This window comes from Vidua chalybeata, chromosome 24 (genome assembly GCF_026979565.1).
Source record: "Vidua chalybeata isolate OUT-0048 chromosome 24, bVidCha1 merged haplotype, whole genome shotgun sequence".
Classification (NCBI taxonomy): Eukaryota; Metazoa; Chordata; class Aves; order Passeriformes; family Viduidae; genus Vidua; species Vidua chalybeata.
Window position 1 is genome coordinate 1,371,565 of NC_071553.1, and position 13,177 is coordinate 1,384,741.

General features: G+C 43.7%; 1 protein-coding gene across 2 annotated transcripts in view; it reads right to left on the reverse strand.

The window, feature by feature from the left end:
• Window positions 1-13,177, reverse strand: part of KDM5B (lysine demethylase 5B) — a 55,942-nt gene that overhangs the window by 14,574 nt on the left and 28,191 nt on the right. For both annotated transcript variants that reach the window (XM_053963930.1, XM_053963929.1), the window contains exons 10-18: window positions 12,806-12,964; window positions 12,171-12,352; window positions 9,148-9,310; window positions 8,041-8,160; window positions 6,171-6,365; window positions 5,443-5,624; window positions 4,582-4,706; window positions 4,107-4,257; window positions 47-161 (exon numbers count right to left, since the gene is read on the reverse strand). In XM_053963930.1, the coding sequence (XP_053819905.1) occupies window positions 47-161; window positions 4,107-4,257; window positions 4,582-4,706; window positions 5,443-5,624; window positions 6,171-6,365; window positions 8,041-8,160; window positions 9,148-9,310; window positions 12,171-12,352; window positions 12,806-12,964 (1,392 nt within the window). The remainder of the gene's footprint in view (window positions 1-46; window positions 162-4,106; window positions 4,258-4,581; window positions 4,707-5,442; window positions 5,625-6,170; window positions 6,366-8,040; window positions 8,161-9,147; window positions 9,311-12,170; window positions 12,353-12,805; window positions 12,965-13,177) is intronic.

The following is a 13,177-nucleotide window of genomic DNA, read 5'->3' on the forward strand; positions in this document are numbered from 1 at the left end:
ACTCTGTAAATGCTCCTGGCTCCCTTCCCAAGGCTTCCCAGGTTACCTTCAGCAGTGGTGTCTGGCTGAGGACACAGGGCAGGGCGTAGAGCTGCCTCACGAACAGCCGCAGCTCGTTCACCGTCAGCTGGTTCTGACACTTCCCTCCCCCGGAGCGGTACCTGCAATGACACGTGCAGCTTGCCTGCTTATCACCAAAGTGAAAAATAAACATCAGAACTTCAAGGCCAGGTTGGATAGGGCTTGGAGCAATCTGGTCTAGTGGAAGGTGTCCCTGCAGGGAGTGGAACAAGATGAGCTTTAAGGTCCCTTCCCACACAAACCATTCTGTGATTTATTGATTCCCTGACATCTGCTTATGATTTCACATCAGCCAGGCCTTCTTCAGGAATAGCAGAACATTCACAAGTATCCAAGCAGCCCAGGGCTCACACATGTGGGAAACCTCAGTCTGCCACTGCAGAACGAGCTATTTTTGAAACATTCATATTAAATAGGATTCTGGAACAACTACTCAGCCTTGGAAGGGCACTGATTATTATGGAATAAAATTAAGCTTTTTTTTCCAGAACACAAAGCAACTGTAGATAAACTATTCAGTTATGTTGCAGTAGCTATTGTAGTCAGCTCTGCCCATGCCCACACCAAAAGAGAACAAATCCCAATTCTGAATGGGTTTTATATTGACAGGTTGTGTAGGCACTTCTGAAAAATCCTCTCTACGCTGAAATCAGCATTTTTATTTTTATCTAAAAGCTTTGTAGCAAATAAGTGGCTTATAAGTGTTAACAAATTGTCCAATATTAAAAGCCTCTCTAAACTCAAGCCAGTATTAATGAGGTCTGAGAACCCTGAACAGAAAAGGAAAGAGATCCCTTACAATACTGGCTCCAACTGAATCCACAGTGTGTTATTTATACAAAAGAGGAGAACAGCCCAGCAGGATATGCCAGCATGACTGGAATGTGAACACTATAAAATAAATTTTAATTTACCATTCTGTGTTAAAAATAGGTATTTTTAATGGATACACAGGATCACATTGACAGTTCCAAACCCCACAGTCAGCTGTGGAACAATAAAATTAATTCAAAGCCTCAGGTACAACACAGGTTTCTTTACATGCTTCTTTGTTCTACTGGTTTTTAAGTAAGCTCCACAGTGTCTTCCAAGAAAAAGCACACGTTTTAAAATACATAAATATTTATATACATATATATACACATACCTAAATGGCAAAGCTGTCACAAGATGCTTTTGAAAACCAGAAATTACATGAGCCTAAGAAAAACCATCGACAGAAGCCAAACCCATATCCATCCAGGGTTGTTAGTCACAAAGGTCTCCAAGCACAAATGCTCAGAGACTCTAAGAAACAGAACAGGCTTCAGGAGACCTAGAGAAGGAAGGGGATATAGACAGGAAAAACATGGCAGCAGGGCAGGAACACTGTTGCCTTCCAATGCCAGGAGAACAAGGGCCACACTGTGCTCTGGCCCCATTCAGATGTTCACAGAACATCTCCAAGCCAGCATTTGTGAGTTTATAATCCCCCAGCACCAAGAGAACCAGAGGACAACAGGGATGTACAGACCATTTGCATCTCTTCAGGTACTGCAGAGGAGCTGAAGAGCAGGAGCCACAGGATTTACTGATTTATTACCTTCTGTCCTGGTCTCCCCATGAACTGCTGTGTTTACTGCACTGGAGAAGATCCCTCTGTGTCACTGACTGCTGTGACTGACAGGGACAACCTTCCTACAGGAGACAAGTCTCCTGCATGACTCTTCCAAACTCAGGATCAGACCAAAATGCCCAGTCCACGATAGAAAGTTTGCCAAAAGCAAAAATCAAATTTTAGGCAGAATCCAGAATCCTTCCTAACCAACACTTGGCACTGGGTGTGATGGAGGTCATCAAGCATCCTGCAGATGTGAGCTCCAGGCATATGAGTTTGCATGTGATGTAACATGCACTAAGATTTTAAGCAGATAATTATCTTTATATTTTTCTTCAAAAGTTGTGAGCATTCCCCATTCCAACCTTGTAAGAAAAAAAAAAAATAATCAAGTAACACGGGTTTTAAAACTCATAAAATTATGAAGACATGAAACTGGACTTTTCCCAGAAACATGCCAAAAGAGATTCAGGAAGAAATTGTGAGAGAAGGACTAAAACCTCTTCTAGAGCAAATAAGAAGCTCAATGCAAGCACTGCCTTGACACTGTGCAGAGCAGCAGCACAGGGTCAATTACCTGTCACAGTCTGGGATGATGCAGGAGGTGGCAGGCCCAGCTGTGAGGAAGGCTGAGAGCCTCTCATGGTGACAAAGGAACAGACCTAGTCAAGGAGATGAAGATAAAAATTGCTCCCAGCTCTTCCCAGGCCAAACAAAGTCAGGGACACATGCAGTGCAGGAAGGACCCATCTGGCACAGAGGAGCTGGGAAGGGCCTGGCTGCTGCTCCCAGTTCAGCACTGGGAGACCTGAACAAGCACCAGGGATGGGAGAACACAGACTGGGGACGCCACATGGCTCAATACCAAATGAAGGAGGAGATCAGAAGTGGACAAGTCCTTTGATGATGGTGCCTAAAATCTCTAGGTTGGAAGTTCCCTATCTGGCAGAAGTCATGCCTGTGGGAGTGCTGAATTTCTCATTCCCTGTCGCAGTATTTTTATGCTGCTGTGACAGAGGCTTCATTCTCCTGTGTGTGCAGGACAGCAAAAGTGAATTTTTATCAAGTTCCTACTACAAAGGCTTACAGAGGGAACAGGAAGAAAGACAAGAATCATGTCAAAGTGTGACAGCAGAACATTCTACCCCCAAAGTCCTTCCAAGCCAGTCTTCAATGCACTGCAAGAACATAGGAGTGATGAGCTCCATGACCCCTGCTGAGGCAGGTGACATGCAGGAACCACACGTGCACTTCTATCAGCACAAAAGGCAACTTCTCCAGTAAACACCACATTGTTCAAAGCAGCAGAAATGGGTGAAAATTCTCCAAATGGGACAAATGACAATCAATTTTTTCTGAAGTACATTACACTTAAGATTGGTGGACATGAACCATACTGTTCTCCACATATATAAACCTAAGATTTTCTTAGAAACCACCATCCTGCAAGGCTCAGTGTACCCATGTTGAGTCTGGGTGCCCTGATCAATGGCTTTAAGCTGAAGGAGGGCAGAGTTAGATGGGATATTGGGAAGGAATTGTTCCCTGGGAGGGTGGGGAGGCCCTGGCACAGGTTGCCCAGAGAAACTGCAGCTGCCCTGTCCCTGGAAGTGGCCAAGGCCAGGTTAGACAGGGCTTGGAGCAACGTGGGACAGTGGAAGGTGCCCCTGCCCATAGCAGGGGTGGAATGAGATGGGCTTTAAGGTCCCTTCCAACCCACACCTGTCTGGGATCTATGGGTGAAGAATGACACAACAGAAGATGGTGATTTGTGAATCCTGAGAGAAAGACTCCTACATCAATACAGGCACAACTAGACTTGTGCAATGAGGAGAACTGGCCTTAGCCTTCTGTTCTGGCCCTTTTCAGCTAATTTTAGACATGCAGTACCAGCAGGACCAGGTAAGCAGTTCACAAAGAACACTGCCTTACTTCAAATCCCTTGAGCAAATAACCTGTCTAAAAGATTCAATGTAAAGAGCAGGTACTTTTTCAGAGCTCTCGTACAACATTTCTGCCACCAGCAGCTCAGGGAGTCAAGGCACTTTGTTTTTCCACAGCACAGAAGGTAATGAATACAACAACATCTGCACTATGGACAGATTTACAGTGCCCACAGCACAAAGATATGGGAACTGTATCTTGCTAAGTGTTACTTTGACTAGACATATCATGCCAGTTTTTCTTTTCAGGGAACACTGGAATGAATTTACAGACTGTCAAACACAGAGGAAGAAGAGATTTGAAAACTCAGGATGTTTAACTTATTATATATAGTAAAGCTGAATCTCCCTGTCAAAGATGGCTCTGCTGAGGAGACAAAGATTCTTTTCATTTTTAAGTCTTGCACAACACTAGTACCTATCACTGACCACTGAGATCCATCTCTGGTGGCCCAGTTTTGCTGCAGACATGGAGTGGCACTTACCTGGTCTGTCTCTTGCCATTCAACAGCTGCTGGGCCACTGAGGCACATTTGTCTGCGTCCTGTGTCACCAGCCGGAGGTGTCGCAGCAGGTCATTGTCTGGGAACTTTTTCATTTCTGATTCTTCTATCAAAGCCTTGAAACTGATGAGACCTGTTGGGAAAGACATTAAGTTAAGGAGTCTCCCTTTGTGATGGATTTTTCACACTAAGGCTTAGAAACACAACGCATTAAATGTATTTCTATTTCTACTTTAGTTACACTTTGTGTCAAAAAGATTTACAGTCTTGTCACACAGAGACAGCTTAGCATCATGTCTGGGACTGTAACAGCTAAAATATTTACTTAAAAACATGAAGTGATAAATGATTTCTTTTGATTATCACATAAGAAAAAAGTTACTACAGTTTGGAAACTAAACACTGAAAAAGTAGTCGTTTGAAATGATGTTCTACAGGCAGTAGGTAAAATCCTCACTTTTTTTGTTGTTGATCTTGGCCTCCAGGGCCTCGTTGACGTTGGAAGCCCACTCGTTGTAGGACTCGGCGCGCATCCTGAGCGCGTTCATCATCGGGTACAGCTCCTCCAGGGTGTAGCGGTACCTGCGGGCAGCACACGACTCAAACCTCCAGCAAACCTGCAGGCAGCAGGAGGGTGGAAGGAGGAGCACCAAGATGAGGACACAGGTTGGATGGGGCTTGGAGCAACCTGGACTGCTGGAAGGTGCTCCTGCTCATGGCATGGATGGAATGAGATGAGCTTTAAGGTCCCTTCCAGACCAAACCATTTGGTAATTCTAAGATGTGTTGGTCCGTACAACAGAGAAATAAGCTTCAGTGCACTGAGTTACACAATTAAGACCTTACAACCAGACCATGTTCCTTTTGAGATAATTTCAATGTTGTAATTGCTTCAAAAAACAATTTCTATGGGGCAATTAAGGAATTTGGACACTGTCTTAAAGCAAGCTACATTCATGTAGGACAAAAGATGTTCTAAAAAGCACAGCAAAGTTAACAACGGGAAGGAAAGCTCCAAAAAGCAAAACAATATTCCTTGGCAAGGACTGGATCTAAGGGACAATGACCTGGTTGCTATAAAAAATGCAAACTAACTTAGCCAGCAATTTTTGCCATTATTGAGCAAGAAGAGCTGAATGCTGAAGAGGCTTTGTGTGTGAGCACAAAACAGTCCCATTGTTGTGGAGGCACTGGATTTGCAAAGGACTGAAACAGAAACAGAGAGCAGCCCCATTGGCAGCAGAGATTACCAAATCACAGTACCTACACAGACAATGCTATCTCCAGATCACGGTATTAGTTACTACCTCAAGCTTACCCCAGTTTGTATTTGTAGGTGGGACAGGAGCAGAGGTCCTCAACGTGGTACAAGCACACCAACAACCCAGGTTTGCAGGGACAATAAACTGCTGACATGAAGCAGGTGGTTTTACACTTCAGGCACTGTCGCTCATCATCAGGGAACAGCTCAAATGTCACCCTTTCTGAGTCAGTCACTCCCTGCAAGAGTGTCACATCAAAGCCTAATGAAGAAGTGACTGTTCCAAAGAGGAGGCTATTCCAAGCTAAAACATCAAAAGGTAAATTTATCAAAAGAATAATGAAGTTTAGATATAAGATACTCAACTCAGGTAGACAGAAATCTTGGTTAATAAAAAAATCAGCTTTTCTGACCAAATGACTGGAAGTACAAATATTACCTTTAAAGTGACGTTCTGAACAATATTAAAGGGCAGATACTAAAATAAGGTGTATGATCAATGATTCTTTACGCAGGTGCTCCTCTGAAATCCACAACTTAGGAAGGGCCTAAGTACCTCTAAGCCTCTGACACCTCAGTACAAGAACCAGCATGTTCTCATGTCACTGTTTCACTGTTACTTCACTCATTATAATGAATTCCATCCCTCCAAGTGCTCAAGCCCAGGTTGGATAGGACTGGCAACAACCTGGTCTAGTGGAAAGTGTCCCTGCTCATGGCAGGGGATGGAACGAGATGACCTTTAAAATCCCTTCCCACCCAAACCATTATTTCCTACAACTCACCAGTTTATCGACCTTCTCACGCAACCTCTTCTCCTCTTCAATCATAATAGCCATGTCTTTCTGGACTGTAGAGGCCACCACAACGTCCAGGACATCTGCTTTGGAAGCCATTTTGCAGATCATCTCGTCGTGGGAGAAGACGCAGTAGCGGTTGAGCAGCCGGTAATGCTCCACGCACTGCCGGCCCAGGGGCAGCTGCGGGGCAGACACGGCATCACAGGGTGCACTTGGGAAATGACATCAAGGGAATCCCTCTGGATGCTACTACCCAAAAACTGCCCCAAGGAAAGGCCGAGACAAATCCTTCCAGCAACAATATTCATACTTCAGAGTGTAAAACTAGAGAAATCAAGATCCCCAGTTGTGCACACCAGGAATGCTTATGGCTCCTTCCCAGTGTACTCTATGGGTGACAGCTGAGGGAAGTGCCTTCTCTTGCAGAGGTTGTAATTAAGGGCTACTAAATCACTAAACCACAGTGGGCTCAGGAAGATCCAAGATCAAAATACACTGAGGCCAAGGAAGCATCAAAAGGACAAGTACATAAGCCTGGCCTGTACCCACCACTCGAGGAATGCCCCATCCCACACAGGTGCAGGGTACCCTGGGCCTTTTCCCTGCTGACATGAACTGTGCTGCAGCATGAGAAACTGCTGGCTCAGGGAGCACTGATGTCCCTAACTGGCTGTAGGCACAGCACACAGCTCATCCTGAGCTAGGCAGGTCACTCAGGTCTATTTAAAGAGCAGGCAGACAGGGATGTTCAGAGTACAACAAGGTTGTGTGTTTGGTCCAGTGTGAAACTCATGGAAGGACAAGAGGAAAAACCAAACCAAACCAACTGACATGTGAGCACAGTCAAGTGCAGAAAGCTTTTTTGCAATATTAGTCATCTCCTTCTTCTAAATAATGTTTTTTACATCTAGCAATGTTTCAGTTGGGCTACACTTACAAATAGCCAAGACCTTTTTTGGAGGAAAAAAAATCACAAGAGAAGTAATTTGAAATATCAGAAGCTTAGAAGAGCCTTTGTGAGATCAGACAGCACTGTGTGTCTGAGTCATTTGCTGTGAAGGTAAAATTACTTGTAACTTAGGAGCAACTGTCCTCCATTTGTGTTTATTTTTAAAAAGATAAAGATCTTATTCAATAACTCTAACCTAATATCTGTAATGTGTGCCCATCCCTGTCGTTCAGTGAGCTGAGTGAAGCTTACTGGGAATGATGCACTGCTCTGTAAACCTTCCATCTGAAATTGAGAACTTTCTGCTCTCTTCTCATTAAGGTGTTCTTCCCTAAAAACCCAGAGCACCTCTGCTACCTAAAAGGATGTTCTCACATGAGATGCAATTTCTATTTTTTCCCCCCACAAGAGGACTATCAATGTCTTTAACTGTTATCAATGTGCTACATGTATTATCAAACTTTATCACAGAAGCTAAAGCAGAAAAGATATCCAAGTTGGATTTGGTTTCCAGCTGCAGAAAGCACCTCCTAGAGAATTCCCACTGCAATAAGCTAAGACATTTCATTCCAGCTTTTGACTTGAGATGGAATTTGGGGACACAAAAATGAGCAAACTCTAGCAGCACTGGTGCGTCTCATACTCCAGGCATGCACAGGACTGTGCCTCCCTCCTGCTGCAAAAGCTGCATCAGCCCTGATACATAATTCCAAACCAAATCTTCAGAACCAGAGGCAGCCCACAGTTCAGTGCATGACAAACCTTCAGCAAACACCATGCTGCCAGTAACAGGCTCGTTCTGATCTGTGGCCTAGATTTGTGCATCAGCAATAAATCAGAGCTATACACCAGCTAGGAACAGCTTTGGAACTGCTCACTTAAGGAAAAAAATGGTTTGGAACGTACCCAGTCCACGGTGCAGAAGTTCACAGCTTCAGCAAAGTTGAAGCCCTGGTTGAAGCCGCTGTGGTAAGCTCTGGGAAAGGTGATGACAAACTCCCCAGCACACTGGTTGGTTCTGTACACCTGGGGGGACAGACAGGCCAGTGTCAGCTCACACCCAAACATAGCTGGTGAGGAGAACATGGATTTCCAACTTGCAGTAACTTCTGTGAGGACTTCTGAGAGTTTTAAACCATAAGCCCAAGAATTACAACTGGCAGCTGATAAAGTGTCACATAAAACCCTATTGGAACCCTTGGAAAGCCAAGGGTTCTGCTCAGCCACACCCCACTCTGAACCGTTCTAGGTTGGCTGCCTGCACATTATGCTCCTCACACCTCAGGGTTAGGGTCAACACAGATCCAGCTCTCTCCAATGTGCAGCTGAAGGGGAAGAGAAATTGGGAACCTTAATATTCATATTATTGTTCATCTAAGACTCTTGGGGCTATACAGTCAGCATGAAAGCAGGCAGGTCTTTCTACATCCTTCCATTTTGGAGGCTACCATAGGAGAGACCACAAATTTTGCTACTTTTTCCAGATTTTCCTTTAAGTCCCAAGGTCAGCTCATCAAAAGCCAATTAAGTTGTAAAGGGACATAATTCCCATGAATAACTTAGAATGGAATAAGATGAAATCTGATGAAAAAATGTTTTTTAAATACCTAAGGACTTATCCAGGAAAAATAAGAGAATGTGGATGACAAATAAAGAAAGAATGTAGTTTGGGGCCTTGACATAAACTCCATGCCAAAAAAACAGTGTCTGATTGAACAGACACACAAGAGCTCCTGCCATTGTTCCAAAGGTAAAGCCTAAACCTTCCAGCTGAGACACAGAAATAGAAATATCCAAGATGGATCTCCAGAGAAGAGTCTGCCAATTGATTCCAAAGGCAACAATTCCATTGCCCATCTGTTCACACTGGCACATTTTAGTGGATAAGGAAGATGCAACACACATGGAAACCACCACACCACCTCTGTACTAAAAGTGGCTTCAATTATCAGCTTTAAGTAGCGTTCCAAAGAGGGTTGGGTTGGGGGAGTAGCACAGGAGTCCGACACATACAGGCACCCCGTGGGCCATCAAAGTGTTCGGGTTCATTATGGTGACAAGTTGGTGCAAGAGATCTGGCTGGGACTCAAATAGCTCTGGAGCAAGTTTCTTCATTACATCCTCCAGCTGCTCAGCTGCGTACCCTGGGGCTCCATACCACGTTTTAGGCTCCCCCCTGCAAGATTATTAAAAAAAGTTAAATATAAGCAAACTTTAAGTTACATTTTTAGTCTTCTGCTTTAAAATACACCATGTCAAAGGAAGGGCATATCACCAGGAAGGAATGCAAAGGTTCTGTACATTCTTGAATCTTCACATTTTACACAGGTCCCTCTTCTCCAGACTTGTTTTTAACTGCCTACACTTCTGAGCAGGTACTTCAAATATTGTGGGGGAGGGAGAAAAAGTCTGAAGAAGTCCTCAGTGGAGTTCTGCTGATTCCAGCACAACTTCAAAACATAAGCTGCCTGTCTTTTCCCATGAACACAAACACCCTCTTGGGTCCAACAACCAAAGCCAGTTCTTTCTGTCTTATGCATAACTGCCATAAAAGCAACACATAGGCAGTAGAAATCAAACTTCCAAATTATGCAAGACTTCAAGGGAAAAAAAATCTGTATCCAGAGGAGGAACAAAGAATTTTCAGCACTTGATGCAAGCCAGCTGAGAGAATTAAGGGGATGCAGATGTGTTCCAGCAGATACTGTTACAAGCTTACACTGACACTGGCTCACTGCAGCACTGAGACAAAAATGCCTCCAGGGCCTTAGAAAGAATGAACTTAAAAAATGTATTTAGAAAGGAAAACAGACAAATCACCTTATTTCAAGACTTCTGAAGAGTTGGCAGTCTAAAACTGACCCAACAGTGTTCTTTTCTTCCATCAATCATGAAGCAATTGGGAGGATTCCAAAGGATAAGAGTGAAGTGTGAATCCAGAAGTCTATCTCTCATCCCTAGGAGCTCATTCCTGTACTTACAGAGCCCCTGTGTCAGGGGACAGCCAGCAGGATGGACTGTGGAAGGGGCAGTTATACACAAGGAGTTACACACAAGGGGTTGTTACAGAGTATTAAATGACTTTGCAGCCTTGGACCTGGCCATCATCCTGGGACAACTCTGCAGCCTTCGACCTGGCCCATAATTCTGGGACAACTCTGCAGCCTTGGACCTGGCCCATCATTCTGGGACAACTCTAGGAATCCAGGAAGACCAGCCACAGATGCAACTAAAAACCATTCTGTGTCTGGACTGGGCTAGTCAAGAGTTCTGCCCCCTGATAGATGCCAGCACTGAGGAATGGGTAACAGAGATGAACTGTGCTAAACTTGGAGCAGGATATTGGAACTGGGGGTCTCTGGACCTCAGGGGAACAAGTAACAGACAGTTCTAATGCACGTGTTGAGGTGCCAGCAGCCCGAGGGAGCAGCAGTGGTGGTCACAGGTCTTTTTGCTCTGCTTCCTGACTGCTCCACATCTCTGCCTGTAAAAATACTAGCAACAATAATGGCAATTCTTCCTCTGTCCAGGACTGACATCTTATTTATTTCCAAGCATCTTTAGAGCAAAGGTTTGGGTTTTTTTTTCCCCTTTTACCATTTTTAGAACTAACATAGGATTCAGAGTTCTGTAGGAGGATTATTGTCTTCAACCCTAGGAAAGCTTTGCTGCTGCAGCCTGGGTCACTTGGGATTAGCTGCTCACAACACTGCACCAGGCAGGACACAGGCTCCTCCAAGGCACATGGAAACGTTGAAGACAGACATGCAATCCCTAGGACTCTCCCAAGAACCAGTCCTGCTTTTGGAGCCTTTGATTCAGAGTTTGGAGTACTGTCTCTGCAGAAACAGGTTGTTCAGAATGCCCTGGCCAAGAACAGCTTTAACCTCAACTGCACATTGCTCTCCAATGCAGATTTAACCTCTGCATTGAGGAGAAATGAAGAATATCTGCAAATAAAAGGACATCAAGGACTTTCCAGATGGAGGATAAATAAACTGAAAGCATGTCAAGCAACTTTTTATGTCTGGATGTATCTTGTGTATGCACAAGTACTCGTATGCACTGACACACCTTTCTGGCCTTCTGCAGACAACAATGCAATTGGGGGCACACTATGGGGGACAGAGAGCCATTCTAAGAACAGTGAGGGAAACTCTCTAAAAGAAATTAAATCTGTGCTGCAATATCTTCTCCCACCCACAGTTTTCAGTCTGACTGAAGACTCAGACAAAGAGAAAAAAAAAAGCAGTAACACATGACAAGAAATATAGTTTTTATCATGTAATACTGTCACTCCTTTGCTCACCCTCACTCAAATATTTGTTTTTTTAAAGTAAGCACCATGAAAGCACATGAATTAAGTCACTGGCTCTTGGGCTGCACTGCAGAAGCTGTTATTTCAAGGAGCAGCAACTGAATAACCAACCAAAAAGGACCCACTGATGAGCAGCTAGGATGTGGTTTTACCATTCTGCTTGAATACTTGTATGAACTAAGAAAAGAAAGAGCTTGACAGGTTTCAGGAAGAGTGACAACCATAATCCAGAGTCTAGAAAAGCTGTAAGGTGAGAAGTTCAAGGAGTTCAGTCTATTTAGAATATCAAAGAGATGGCAAAGATCTGTCCTGATTACAGCTGACAAGTGTTGGCTTGATGAGAGGATTTATGACAGCATGATCCATCCAACAGACAAAACATGCCGGAACTGAGTTGCTAGCTGAAGTTGGATGATTTTTAAAAGAAAACTCGCATGGATTTTAGTTTACACTGAGTATAATAAAACATTTGATGGACTATCTGCTGCATCTTTCATGGATTTTTTAAAACTGGGAATGGATGTCTCTTTCCAAAACATGACCTCTTGTCCAAAAGTAAATCAATGTAGGAATTACACTGACAGATTTGACCCTGCTGCAACAGGACAGCAGGTTACTCTGGCTGAGCTCTGTGAATCTGCTTTTAGTCCACTAATTAAGGAGAATAGGGAAGGAAAGGGAGATTGTTTCCTAGACAGGGTTTATTCCTCAAACTCACCAATGCAGATAATTAATGGAATAGCTCCAATGGTCTTCTATATGCCAACAAAATGAGGAAAAGCACATTCCTACGTACAGCCAGGGCAATTTCATCCCACAGATGTCCGCAGTGATGTGAGCAAGCACAGACTGCTCCATCACAGGCATGTTGTTTAAATTCCAGCCACTATCAAGGTACTCCTGAAAATTGAACAGAACAGTCCCAGGTTTATACAACAGGAAGGGAAAAACCCAAGAAGACAAAACTGCTCAAGAGCAATAGAAGAGAAGCACTTTTCCCAACTAAGGAATATAAGAAACAGGTCAATGACTCAAAGATTAAACCCTCCATTATCTTTGCCTCTTTCACAACCCTGACCTGACCTGCTTTGTTAAAATGAGACCTTTTTTATTTGGTTTTATTTGGTTTGGAAGTTATTTACCAACTACTAGAATAAACCTATGGCTTTGAATGGCTGATCACAACAGATTTTATTTATTCAAAATCCCAATGTAGCTCTCCTCTTCAAATACTATGCCAGATATACAAAACAAACTCTTTGCAACCCAGTTCAATTATTGTATTTTCAACTAAGGATAGTTATTCAATGAAAAACTGCAATAAAAACATCCACAGTGAACTCAAAGACCTACCTCTTCTTCTGGTCTAACTTTAAACTTCCCACCTCTAACAGGGAAGCCACTGCCAAACTCCTTTGAGGCAATGTCAGCTCCATATTCCACTGTCACATCCTCTTCAATAGTACTGACAAGTCTCCAAAATTCTTTTTCAACCAGCTCAGTGGGGACCATCTAGGTATGAGGAGAAAAGGGAATATGTACTGAGGAATCAGTAGATGAGAAGCATGTGCAAAGCTGTCTCAGGGAAGAACCTCCATTAGTTTGAAATTATTTCAACAAGAGAAAACCAACTGCAGCAGAGATGTTGCAGTCCTGTTCTCTCAGGAGTGCCTGACAGTCACCGTTATCTTCCCTACAGACACTTCTTCTAAACTGGGAAAAAAA